Here is a 14,755-nt window from a genome sequence, read left to right as displayed (position 1 = left end):
TTAATAGGTACATAATTTGTTTAAAAGGTAGTAACAAATCTATGGGAAATAAAGAACTCCAGGAATAAAAGCAAGTTGACTTTTAGTTATAGTATCCATTACAAACAATTTGGGGTCGCAAAGAGTCGCACACGACTGAGCGACTGAACTGAACTGAACAAACAATTTTAGAATCAGAGCCGTAGTAATGAAGTGATCCTTGAGCCTATGTAGTCTAAAACTTTCCTCTAGCAAAATAGAAAAATGAGATCCAAGAAGGTAAAATAACCCATCCAAGGTCACAAAGTTTGCTATTGGCAAATGTGACCCAGGTATTCTGACTTCTAGGTCAGCATTTCCAATTCTGTATCAGAATACTCGTTTTTTTTTCTAGTGCACCACATGTGAATTACTTCTGGTTGGCATCAGCCTAATTAAGATCATCGTTCCAAGGCTGATCCTTAAAAGCACACAGGAAAAGTAAGCCCAATGTGATAAAAGCTTATGCATTCGTGAGGTGTCAATTCACAATAACATGTCTAAACCCAGAACAAAGTATGGAAATGAGCGAAAATAATCTAATTTACACGTTACTGTGAACACCAAATCAAATTTACCAACTTGAAAAAGAGCTGTACTCATCCTAAACCTCCCCAGTCTGAACTTAGATACCAAAGAAAAACTTCAGTACTGGGCATTGCACCCTAAGAATCAGTTATTAATCCAGAAGAAACAAACTTGTGCTGAACCTTCAAAGACATTAACTACACAGGAATGTTAATTCCTGTGGGTTCTCAAATTTAAATTGCCTCAGGCACCAAGTTACATACTAGAAGATAAATGTGGCAATCAGTTTTAATACTTAAGGAGAGTATTTAGAATTCACAGCCTTAAAAAGTCAAATTTGAAATTAATATCAATATATTGTTCACACTCAGGACACACACTATACATTTTCAGCTAGATCTAAAAATATGGCCCCCAAATAAAACCTTTGCTTTTAAATCAAGTATTAAAGAAATGCTGAGGCCACTTAATCTAGGTACTGTCTTGGCACTTCCTCTGTTACTACTATGATCTGCTGCTGCTAAGTTGCTTCAGTCATGTCCAACTCTGTGCGACCCCATAGACGGCAGCCCACCAGGCTCCCTCGTCCTTGGGATTCTCCAGGCAAGAACACTGGAGTGGGTTGCCATTTCCTTCTCCAATGCATGAAAGTAAAAAGTGAAAGTGAAGTCACTCAGTTGTGTCCAACCCTCAGCGACCCCATGGACTGCAGCCTACCAGGCTCCTCTGTCCATGGGATTTCCCAGGCAAGAGTACTAGAGTGGGTTGCCATTTCCTTCTCCAACTAGCGTGTGAGATGAGTGCAATTGTGCTGTAGTTTGAGCATTCTCTGGCATTGCCTTTCTTAGGGATTGGAATGAAAACTATTTCCAGTTCTGTGATAGCTATGTCTTTTTTTTCTTTAGCATCCTTGCATTTTAACTGGGGGCATGGCTGCTGAGCTTCATGTCCAGCTTCTCTTACAGATAGGTGCGGCCATATGACTAAGTCTGTACCAGTGGGGTGTGATTAGATACAGGTAAGTTCAGAACAGATAAAGGTTTAAGACCCATGTTCGGGACTTTGCACTCAAGTCTACACAGTGGACCACCTCAAAAAGATCTACTTTATTGATCAAAAATAATCTACAGCAACTGTAGAGATTATTCTGAACACAAAGTACAGTGATGAAGGAGAAAAGGCTAAGAAGTATGTCTTAAGTTCAGTGGCTTTAATGAGAATAAAAAGAACATTTTAACCAACACAAGTCACAAACAATGATAAAAGAGATGCTGAGGGAAGAGTAAAAGAGAGAGAACTCAGGTCCCTAATTTTGTATATATTTTCTTTCAGGTTAATTCAAGCTATAAAGGATGTACTGTTGAAGTTAATCTAGTTTGCATGCCTAAACTCATCCTGCTAAGAGCTCTAAGTTTATCACAGTGCTCTCTGCAATCACATTTTTCTCCATTTGTTAGCCTATTGTCCATTCCATCTTTCAGGAATCCAACACTACATAGCACTCCTTCATTATTTTCATAACAAGACAAAGAAACATATCTCCAAGTTCCAGTCACTTACCAGAACATTCTCTCTATACAGATGTAAAAACCCCAATAATTGGAACAATGGGAATCTCTACTTTTGGTCCAGTGAATTTCCAAAAGCAGTAATTCTCATTTAGGTGAGAGGATCAAAATTTGCTGGAAAATACCTTAAAACTACCAACGAGTGACAAAGTACCTGTAGATTACATTCCCCCAACTTTGTACTCTTTTGTTTCCTCACTCCTCTCTTAAAGCATCACTGTTTTAGGAACCTCAACTGTTGATGAGTGTATTTGGGTTATGGCAGAACAAAGACTTAAAACAATGCTAAGAGAGTAACATAACCAGGTGTCCCTAGCCTCCAGATAGCTAAAAACCCTACATGGAACAATTTACAGTTCCCCGGGTCAAGTGAGAAAGCAATGTTGTTGGGGTGAATTTAGTCTAGGACGACAGTGAAAAAGAATTCCATATCAACCATCAGAAAGACACATCTTCAAAGATATAAGCATCCCAAACTATAAAAGACCACTGTAACTTCCCATTCATAATTCACCCCATGCTGCTTTCATACCCCACCACCACAGTTTTAAGGAACCGTTTAAAATAAAAAACCCTGAAGCTCCTAGGGAAACTGTAGACTCTAAGAGACAATAAGAAGCTTCAAAAATGTAGGGAAAATGCTCAGCTTCCTCTTACCCTCCATGAAAACATATACCTTTACTCTGCCTGAAATTTCTGTTTCTTGAAAATCTACCTATTAATTTGGATTAAGAAAAGTGTTTTCCAGATTACATAATAGGTGCTAATAAATATTAATTTTTAGCATTTAAAATCTAAATGTCATATATTTATATGGTTCAAAAAGTAAAAATTAAGAAGATACATATTGTGAAGATTCCCAATCCTACTCTGCTTCTTATCTATCCAGTTCCCACTACATTTATTGATTTCTTATCTTTCCAGACTTTCCTTGTGCAAATTAATGCAAATTACAGTTATTTCCCAGGACATCTTGATGAGGGGAGCTGGGGGCCAAGCTGAGAGAGACTGGTGGGTACAATTTCAGAGAACCTGCTCTGTCTCTCAGTGGCTTTCTCAAAATGGCCATAGTTCTCAGACAGCAAAAATTTGTATATTTGACTATGAAATACAAATCAGACTCCTGAACCCAGGCTCCATTCTGGCTAGGGCTCTGGTGTCCCTACCTGGCCCGTGTGAAGGGGAACACTCTGCCACTCTGTTAGAAAAGAAAGCCCCATCCACCATTTCTTAAGAGCTGGCCAAGTGTAACAAGCTGTACTTTAACTAAGTAGAGCCACACCTAATGAAATATCAAAGTCGGAGAATGTGCCTCCAGTCTTTGCTTTAATTTGGTGGTAGTGGGGAGGTGTGTGTACGGATGAACAGACTGCTATCTTTAGAGCAGTTTCAGGTTTACAGAAAATTTAAGCAGATGGTACAGCGAGTTCCCATATATCCACTCTTTCCCCTACTCACTTTGCTCTATCATTAACATCATGCACTAACATTGCAACTGATGAACCAATAGTGACATACTATTATTAACTGAAGTCCATGGTTTACATTAGGGCCCACTCTTTGTGTTGTACATTCTACTGGTTTTGACAAATGTATAATGACATTGGGCTTCCCTGGCGGCTCAGACAGTAAAGAATCTGCTTGCAATGCAGGAGACCCAGGTTCGATCCCGGGGTTGGGAAGATTCCCTGGAGAAAAGAATGGCTACCCACTCCAGTATTCTTGCCTGGAGAATTCCATGGACAGAGCAGCCTGGTGGGCTACAGTCCTTGGAGTCGCAAATGGGTCAGACACGACTGAGCAACTAACACTATATGTGCACTATAAGGACATAACCACCATTATAATAAGAACAGTTTCACTGCCCGAAAATCCTCATGCTCCCTTCCTCCATCCCTCCAAATCTTTTCACTTATTGTCTTTAGAGTTTTGCCTTTTTCAAAATGTCGTATAGTTAAAATCACTTAGTATATAGTTTTTTTTTTTCAAACTGGCTTCTTTCATTAAGCAATATGAACTTAAGGTTTAGCCATGTCTTTTTGTAGCTTAATAGCTCACTTCTTTTTATTACTGAATAATATTCCACTGTATAGTTTGCTGAAATCTGTTTATCCATTCACCATTCACTTTTTTTTTTTTTAACATGATGGATTTATTTGGATGTGTTTTGCCTTTTTTTTTTTTTGGTTGTGCTGCACACCATGTGGAAACCTTAATTCCCTTACTGGGGATTGAACCCATGTCCCCTGCATTGGAGAGGACAGGGGTTCAATCCCCAGTAAGGAGTCTTATTAACCACTGGACTACCAGGGAAGTCTCCTTCATTTTATAAGAAATGAAACTGAGGAACCAGAAAGTAAGGTGAACAATTCAAGGTCACAGAGCTAATCAGCTCAGCTGGAGTCAACCCTCTCTCTCACTCTTCCACAAACAAAAATCAGCTCTCACACTTCTATGTGACTGTTCTTTCCACTATATCAAGTTTTTTTTTTTTTTTTTTAAGGCAAGAGAAGATCTTATTTATTAGCTTTTTCCAGTCAGCAGTCTCCAAATTGCCTTTGTTTCTTTCTGGCAGGTTGTTTAAGTGGTTTGAAATTGATGCCTTACTAGAATAAAGCTAAACAGCTCAGCAACCAGGGCAGGAATGCCCAGAGACAGCAGCCAGCTGCCCTGTGCCTGAAAGGGAACAGGGGCTTTACCTACAGGCCCGGATGTTCAGGAGAGGAGCTGGGAAGTCATAAGAAGACCCCCAATCCCCCTGGAGGGATAGCTCTGCTGCCTGAAAGCTGTGATGTCCTCTGCTCTTGGCTTCATATGGCTGAGGACTTTCAGAGGGTACTCAAGATGCCACTCTCTTGCGTATTCCCCAAACTAACAGCAACTTTAAAACAGAATATAAAGTGCCTTGACTGGGTTCTTACAAATGATATTTTTAGCATAATACTGGCCAAAAAAAAAAAGAACTAATTTACAATGTGTAAGTGTCAAAAACTCTTCAGAGAATGTGAGTAAAAACAGGGAAAGGAAAAGGGGAGATGTGTGTAACTTCAAGAAAGGAAGTTTCAAAAGTTTACAAAAAGTAAGAGAAAACGTATGTTCTGATAGCTATAGTCTCCGGAAGAAACTCCTCTGGAAAACAAATTAGTTGGCAATATCTGAAAAAATTAGCGATTTCAGAGGTAGCCATCAATAAAAAAGAAAAAAAGGAGATAACTAGGTAGGAAATCCAAAAGCAGGACGAAAACCTGCCTATGAGTGCTCTCCTCTTTCTTCTGCTTATCTCTGTCTACTCAGGTGCTTCCAGGTCCTGCTCACCGCCCCCCTCAGAGCTTCCTGCTCGTATCCTGACTCCTCCTTCAAACTCTCTGTACTTGTCATTTATTTGTGGACTTCTCTGCCTCCCAATTCAATTCCAGGGCCTGAGACTGCAAGGCCCTTGTCACACATATCTTGGTTTCTCCAGAATACCTCTAAGCAGTGCCTCCTGCAGAGCAGATAATAAATAAATATTTGTTAGTTAAGTCGAAGAAGCCAACTAGAAAGTAGTGTTTTTAAGGGGAGAGGAAACTAGAGTAGTATAAAGGATACAAAATCTGAGCACATTAAGTTGTACTAATAACCAAATCTAAATCAATTGTGTAACAAGTGGAATCAAAAGGCACAGTCATCTGAAATTGCAAAAATAGCACAGTACCTGCAGGAGACTTTCTATGGCATGAAAGCCTCGAATTAAATTCAGAGCAGCACATAAAAGACTAAGGATAAATGCCACAATCCCTGAAAGAGTTGCTGGTTCCAGTCTCTGGTGAGCTGAAAAATAAAAAAAAATGATCAGAAATGAACATCAATATCTCACATCAATACCTATACTTATATAAAATGAAATTCACTGCTTAATTTATATGGATCAAATATTGGTGAATCTTCAAAAAATTATTATGCCTTACAAATTACATATTTTTTAAAATGCAAAATGTCTGACATGACAGCTTCATTCCCTTGAACTCAAGTTAACTTTTTTTCTACATTTTTAACAAAGACACCTAATTTGCATTTGAGGTACATAGCGCTAAGGAGTTCTCACATTCGCCAGTAAACCATATAGGAAAAAAATCTTATTGCCTAAATATGTCTACCATTTACAAGTAGCTGCAAATATGTATATTTTTTTAGCTGCAAATATTTGCGAAGGTGACTTTGCTCAGAAATTCACTGCATAATTCCTATTTTTTCTGAAAATGCTTAGGAAACATTTTAAAGGACAAACATAGCTTGCTTTTAAGCAAAGCTCTTCCTTATTTGGGTCCCAGGGCTATAAATACCACAGGGTATATGCGAAAGCTCATCTATAACCACTGATTTGAACTCTGTAATAGAATGGACTCTTACAGTTATGAGGCTCCTGGTCTCTGAAGACCACTTGAAGATAAAACAACAGTTGATGAAGTGACCAGTTTATTTTACAGACACATGCCCTATCCATCGGGACTTTACGGTATAACACATTTAGATATACAATAGCTTCCCTTCATCATTCTGCAGTTAACAAAATTAACTATAGAGTCTAAATGAAAACACAAAACTAAATACATAATCATCTAGACCTCAAAAGGGAGAGAGAGGGAAAAAGAGGACAACAGAACTATATTTAGATCATTTTATTTTAAATCACTGAAGTGTAAAAGCCCTAACAATGAAGTTAATGAGGTAGAACATTAATATAAAGGCTTAAATCTTTGCAACTTATATTCAACCATTACAGCAGAAAAACATCCCTAAATAATTCATAAAAACACAAAAACCCACATGTCAAGAAAAAAAGTTATTCCTCAAATTCAGTAGGAATCCAAATATAGGATATATTTTCTTAAATTTCTTCTGTGCCAAAGCTAACTGCTTGTTCTCCCAGTTAATTTCCTTGAGATTAATATGAAAGCAAAAACTAAATGTCTTTGTAAAGTATTGGTACCAGATTTTCTATCACTAGAGAAAAAAATCGCACAACTTAAGAATCTATCCAATGGTCTAACAATTAGTCCTACTCTGCATCCCTCCTCCATCCTTCTCCACTCCCTCTGGGTAGTAAGGGGGAACTGACCTCCAAGTTAAAAAAAAATCCTTAGCAAGGACCTCAAGCACAAAGCTACTTGATAACTAAACAGGTTACAGAAATAACACTTCTAATGCCCATGGGATTTTCCAGGCAAGAGTACTGGAGTGGTTGCCATTGCCTTCTCCGAAAGTATACAAGTTTATCTTACCAAAAAACCAAACAGTAATCTATACTGTAATTAAGAACCATAGCCTTTTGTGGTCAAGTAAGGAATGGCCGTGCTTGAATGAAAAAATATTACCATTTTAATGTGTTGATTAATACCTATTTAAGAAATAAATAATAATATTTACCAAGTTTCTAAGACTTGCCTCTTAGGCCCTTGGAACACTCTCTTTATAATGATAGTATATGACTTAAAAATTATTTCAAATAACTAGAAACATTTTTAAAGGCATTAAAGCAAATGACAAGCCTCCTTTAACAAGGACAAGGCACAAATTATGCTAAAGGACAGGCTGGAAAGGTGCCAAATCACAAGAAAGAATATTCTCAAGTGGAGATTCCCCCACTCCCACCCCATCCCCTTCCTAAGACCTGTGGGAATGCTTACTAAGAAAAACTCCACCTGCACAGAATGTGAGGCTGACACTTTGTAAGGACACTTTCTCATTTTAATGAATTGAACGAGATATTTAATCACATTTCAATGAATTATATTACATATTTTTTATTTTATAAAACAGATTTTAGATGAATTATTATCCACAAATGCTTACTTCACATTTTAATTTGGCACCATGATACGTACTATTAGGTATAAAGCAGGTTTAGAACAGTAAGAAACAAAGAAATGAGAGGTAATATAGAAAATAATAGTTTTGTTTAATTCAAAATAACACTACCAGGTCACTTTTTATTTGTTTAGCTATTATTGTCTTCTGCTATGATGCTTTTTTTTTAGTCTCCTTGAGCCCAATAACTGCATTTTCACATGAAAATTAAAATTTTAATGTACCAATGATTAAAGGAAAGTTTAAAAAAATTCCTAAAGAAGTAAGAGCAAATCCCTTGGAACAAAAGGGCTATTAGCAGACTCAGTGGAAGAAACCCAGGTTTGATTGAGAATGGAGACATTTTAAACATATCAAACTTGAAGTGATGGTGAGATATGAGATATGTTTAATAAGCAACTGAAGAATGCAAGAAAGGTGAGTTGGAAAAACAGATGAGGTCTGCATCTGATGGGAAGGGCTTGGATGAGATTATACTGAAGGAAGTGAGCCAACAGCAAACCCTTGGTAAACACTGCCTTCACAGAAAGGAAGAGGAGGCAGGGAAGACAGATGTAAAACAAACAGAAGAAGAGGGAGCAACAGAAGCTCAGGAAAGGGAGACCATCAAGAAGACATGGATTACAATGTCTGTAAACAGGCCAAAGACAATGTGAACTGAAAAAGAAAAAAGATTCGATTTACTGACTAAGATGGTTCTGACTCTTCAGAAAGTATTCAATGGTGAAGGCAAAATTCAGACTGCAAGAAGTTAAATAACTAGTAAAGGTAAGAGACAGAAGCAGTAAGTGAACACTTCCGCAGTTACAGGAGAGGAAAACAGAACGACAGCCTGACAGATACAACAGGATTGAAAAATAATTATTTTTCCCCAGTAATGGGGTGGAAGAAAGAGACTTTAATAAATTTATAGGTGGAACAACAAATTCAGAGAAGAAGAAATAGAAGAATCAAGAGAAAAGAAAAATAATTGGTGAAACAGAGTACCAGAACAGTCATAGTGAGTATTCAAAAAGATGGTCCCATTCTAACCTCAAACCTCCTCATAATACTAGTGTCTATGCTGAGTCAAAGACAAAGTTCAGAAGTTGCAGTCATTCAATGATGTCCAAAACACCTGGAGACACAGGTTTTAAAATGCAGAGAAATTTCAAGTCAGTTCTATCTAAATAAGCATACCTTATTACTAAATTATGACTGAGACTAATTGTAAGGTACAAAAACACACTATTTTTTTCACTACAAGACCCTTTCTTATCATTACCACTTGTCAAAAATGTGCTTGTCCTTCAAGTTTCCAAGGTCTAAAAGTGTTACTTCCTTTTTATCTTAGAGCATGTATCACATTCTACCTTGTATTTTATTTATTGACTTTTACTTGCTTTTCCCATCTTGAAACCAGACATGTGCTTATTGTCTTTACAAAATGCCCTACAATATTTAAGCATAATACTTTGGAGGGAAAAAAGCAATAAATATTTGTTAGATTATGAGGGTGTGTGTGTGTGTGTGTGTGTGTATCAGAAAGAGATTGGGAAATCTACATGCATTGTGGGACAACAGCCAAATACAGTCACATTTGTAGGCAACTAATAAATTGTCTAGAAAATTACATAGATTGACAAAATGCTGATTAACCAAGTATTTATGCTAAAAACAGAGGTATTAAAGAAACTGAGAAACGTGTATTAAATTTAGGGTTTCATATATTTGTTTTGAAGGATATAAAATTTAAAAGAATAACAACATTAAATGTTGGTGAGGATAGAGGGCAATCAAAACTCTCATACATTGCTTGTGGGAATGTAAAATGGCACAACTACTTCCAAAAACTGGCAGTTTCATAAAGAGTTAAACATGCACCTAACCCGTGACCTATCAACTTGACTCCTAACACTTACTTGAGAGAAATGAAAACACATAGCAACAAAAGATGAATGTTTATAACAGGTTTATCTACACTAACCAAAAACTGGAAACAAGCTAATGTCCAATGTTTACCCACCCTGGATAAACAAAGTGTGGTATGCCCACACAGTGACTACTACTCAGCGATGGGAACAAACTACAGAGATGCAACATACACATATGACATTGGATTAAGCAAAAGAGGCTGAACACAAGAATTACACTATATAGTCTTGTTTATATAAAGCTCTAGAACAAATAAAACTAATTTAAAGTGAAAAAAATCTCAATAGTGGTTGTCTGGAGTGGGACAGAGATTGAGTGAGAAAGGTCATAAAGAAAACTTTCTAGGAAGATGGAAATGGTCCACACTGTGATAGGCGTATGTATTATCATGGTTTTTTACTCTGTATTTTTGATGCTTTGACATCTTGGGGCCTGGCAGACATCAAAGGACTGCCTCTCCCGGGACTATTTAATTCGTAGAGACGGCAAAAAACTCATCTGCAAGCACGTCTTCCATAAGCAAACCCCATATCCGGAGCCCACATTCCTAACTACAGGGTTCTCATACCGAAGGCCACTATTCCCCTGCCTGAAGCACTTCAGGGGCAGGTATCATACAAGTATTCAAACTAGCCAATCTTAAATGTACTTTCTGGGCCTCTCCCGTTCCTTCCTGGGGAAATCACAGCAAAGACTCTTAGCTCCTAATCTGTTGGCCGTGCCGTGCCATATGTGAATAAGAGTAAAGTCTATATTTTGAAACAGAGTGTGGTTTATACAACTGTATCCATTTGTTGAACCATACAACAAATATCTGTGCATTTTAGTATGTGCAAATTTCCCTTAAAAAAGAAAACTGTGGCAAACTATTGGGTATAAGATAGGCTCAGCAATGTGTTATACAACATGGGGAATATAGCCAATATTTTATAGTAACTGTAAATGGAAAATAACCTTTATAAATCATACAAAAACTTAATTTAAAAAGAAAAAGAGAAAGAACTGTAGAAATTATCAAGTGGATAAGTGGGTAGTGAGGGGAGGTATAGATTAAACAAGAATGTCAAAATATTGATATAGTTATAACAGTTGGATGATGGATACAAAAGTGTTAATTATAATATTCTATTTACTTGATATATGTTTAAATTTTTCTATAATAAAGTGTTTAAAAAAAAAAAAAGTAAAAGTAGGACATAGTATTTAACATATTGACCCCAGCAGAACATCTGTAGAAAAAAGATACCAAAAGCAAGAGAGACAAGGCCTGCAAAATAATGTTTATCAAATAACTATTAATCAGATTCTAAAATAAATTCATTTAGGAAAGACAACTGCAAAACAAGAAAGTATATTTAAACTGGGAGACTATACAGAAAATATTATGCAGGCCTGATCTGAATTAAAAACAAATTTAAAGTTAATATTATGATAATCTCCAACTGCCAATTATTTTAAAATTTTCTCTTTCTTATGATTTTTCTCTCCCTTTCTTAAAATAACAAATTCCAGATTTCTCCCTATTTTCCAAGTATCTCCTATTTGGTGATCCAAGATACCATTGCAATCTACACATCAGAGTAGAGACTTATGGAAGTCAAGTAATACAAGGAGTTTCTAATAAAGTCCTCCTCCTAGTAGGTCAAGTTGAACCCCTACCCCAAATTAAGGTAATTCTCCTGGATCCTGAGTGTATATTTTAATGAACATATATTCTTAGCAAGTGCCAGACCTATGGAATTAAAACTACTGGAGAAGGAAAGACCAATGGAAGTCTTGGAGCTCCCTCAATCCAAATATCATAAAAAAATTAATCCCTAGGCTAACGGCAGAGATTGGTGTGACCACCCGAGGCTTGCTTAAAAAGATGCATTGGTGATGATTCCTATCATACTCCTTTTTAACCTTCCAGTTTGTCTCCAACTAGGTGCATCATAGAGGATGACAACAGATTACTGTAGGTTCCAACAGCACATGCTTTTCCAGATGTGGTCTCCATGTGGAACAAACCAATTAACTCCCTGGCACACAGGTACTAACTTTTGTATACTTTTTTTTAATCTATCCTAAAACAGAAGACCAGAAGCATTTTGCTTTTACTTAATACAGATATCAGTAAATTTATCATATTGCCACTAGGTTTTATCAACTGTGTGCCACTGATTTGTCCATAGCAGGGGTTAGCAAACCATGACCCACGGACCAAATCCGGCCTAGCACCTATTTTTATAAATAAAGTTTTACTGCAAGACAGTGTCAGCTATTCTTTTACATACTGCATATAGCTGTTTTCATACTATACCAGCAGAGTTGAGTAGTTAAGTTGAGTAGGTATGAGAGAGACCACATGGCCTGTAAAATATGAAATATTTACTACCTGGCCTTTTACAGAAAAAGTTTGCTAAATCTTGGCTTACAAGCACTTAACATCTTAACACCTCATAGAATATTATATTAGTCTACTTCATTGAGGATCTCATGCTGACAGGACCTGAAGAACAGACAGTATATGCTTTGGGTTAGATACCTGGAGATGACATATATGCCAGAGGGTAAAAAATAATCTCAAGATTATAAAAGTCTACCACCTCAATCAAGTTTCTGGTGGTTAAAGGTCTAGAGAATATTGAAAGTAAAGATCAAATTGCAGCTTTCCACCCATACCACTAAGAAAACATATATTGCTTAATACGCCTTTCTAGATTTGTGTATGATGCTTCAACATGTTTACTAAATGACAATGGTTGAGGAGGGCCCAAAGCAACAGAAGGATCCAGACTTCAATACAGGACATTTTTCTACTCAGCACTTATGACCCAGGGATCCAATGTTGTTAAAAATATCTGTGGGACTTCCCTAGTGGTACAGAGGATAAGAATCCTCCCTGCTAATACAGGGGACACGGGTTCGACCTCTGGTCCAGGAAGATTCCATTTGCTGTGGAGTAACTAAGTCCACATGCCACAACTATGGAAGCCCACGTGCTCTTGGGCTCTTGAGCCACAACAAGAGCCCCTGTGTCACAACTACTCAAGTCCACATGCCCTAGAGCCCCCATGTCATAAATGCTAAACCCCTGTGCTGAGCTACTGAAGTGTGTGTGCCTAGAGCCTGTGCTCTGCAACAATTTCAAGAAGCCAAAGCAATGAGAAGCCCATGCACCACGACTACAGAGTAGCCCCCACTCTCCACAACTAGAGAAAGCTCATGTGCAGCAGTGAAGATGCAGTGCAGCCAAAAATTAACTAATTAATTACGTAAAATCTGTGGATAAGAGGATGATGTTTTGAGCCTGTAGTAAACCTGGAAAGAAAAATCATAAAAGAGGCTCCAGGTATTCTGAAGCAATGACACGCCCTTAGGCAAAAATTGTTTTCATTTTCAGAACTAGTTTTAGGCTTGCTTATTAGCTACCACAGGACCTAGTGTTCATACCACAAAATATCAGATATATATTAGTAATCTCTCTTCTCTTTTTTTGTCAAATAGGACAGTTAAGGCATGAGAAATTATATTTTCAATGACTGTCTTTTCTCAAGCAGAAGTTACCTTGTCAGCTTATCCATTGGAAAGAAAGACTATAAAACCCAAAAGAACCACAAAAACTGACAAATGAAATAAGGAGGTATAATAAGGCAACAAAGAATAGAAAATAGATCAAAAGTAATCAATACAAAAAGAGGCAGAAAAAGAGACGTGATCAAAATCCGAAAGAACAAAAACAAATAGCCAAGATGACAGGTTTAAACCCAAACATACCAATAAACACACTAAACATCAATGATCTGAATACATAGGTAAACAGGCAGATATTGTCAAATTGGATTTTTTTCCCAAAAGACCCAACTACATACCTAAAAAAAAAAAAAAACACTCTTTAAATATAAAAATACAACAGTCTCCCAAGGCAATATAAATAAAAGCAAAAATAAACAAATGGAATCTAATCAAACTTACAAGCTTTTGTACAGCAAAGGAAATAATAAACAAAACAAACAGGCTACAGAGGGAGAAAATATCTGCAAATGTTTTAACCGACAAAGGCTTAAACTCCAAAAATACACAAATAGTTCACACAACTTAATAATAAGAACAAGGAAAAAACCCAATCAAAAAATGAGCAGAAGATGTTCTCCAAAGAAGACACACAGATGGTCAACAGGCATGTGAAAAATGCTCAACATCATTAATTATTAGAGAAAAGCAAGTCAAAACTATAATGGGGTACCACCTCACACTGGTCAGAACAGCCATCATTAAAAAGTCTATAAATATCAAGTGCTGCAAAGGGTATGAAGAAAAGGGGACCCTTCTACACCTTGGTGGGGATGTAAGTTGGTACAGTCACTATGGAGAACAGTATAGAAGTTCCTCAGAAAACTAGAGTTGGCATATGGTCCAGCAATCCCACTTTGGGGCATATATCCGGACAAAACTATAATTCAAAAATGCTCATTGCAGCACTATTTACTAGACATGGAAGCAACATAAATGTCCATTGACAGATGAATGGATAAAGATGTGGCACATATATACAATGGCATACAACAGCATGGACTTTGAGATTATCATACTAGGTAAGTCAGAAAGAGAAAGACAAATACCATGCAATATCATTTATATGTGGAGTCTAAAATATGACATAAACATATCTATAAAACAGAAACAAACCCACAGACACAGAGAACAGACTTGTAGTGGCCAAGGCGCAAGCAGGGAGGGGAGATGGACTGGGAGCTTGGGATTAGCAGATGCAAACTATTGTATATAAAATGGAAAACAATGTCCTACTGTATAGCACATGGAACTACAGTCAACATCCTGTGATAAACCATAATGGAAAAGACCATGAAAGAGAATGTGTAATATAGATAGATATG

At 37.0% G+C, this 14,755-nt stretch overlaps 1 protein-coding gene across 3 annotated transcripts in view; it reads right to left on the bottom strand.

Annotated features, from left to right (window-relative positions):
- SEC22A (SEC22 homolog A, vesicle trafficking protein) overlaps positions 1-14,755 on the bottom strand; it is an 85,072-nt gene that overhangs the window by 21,696 nt on the left and 48,621 nt on the right. For all 3 annotated transcript variants that reach the window (XM_005893410.2, XM_070370216.1, XM_070370224.1), the window contains one exon: positions 5,809-5,924. In XM_005893410.2, coding sequence (XP_005893472.2) covers positions 5,809-5,924 — 116 coding nt within the window. The remainder of the gene's footprint in view (positions 1-5,808; positions 5,925-14,755) is intronic.

Source organism: Bos mutus, chromosome 1, assembly GCF_027580195.1.
Source record: "Bos mutus isolate GX-2022 chromosome 1, NWIPB_WYAK_1.1, whole genome shotgun sequence".
Classification (NCBI taxonomy): Eukaryota; Metazoa; Chordata; class Mammalia; order Artiodactyla; family Bovidae; genus Bos; species Bos mutus.
Note: the sequence above shows the minus strand (reverse complement) of the source record. Positions and strands in the feature narration are given on the sequence as shown.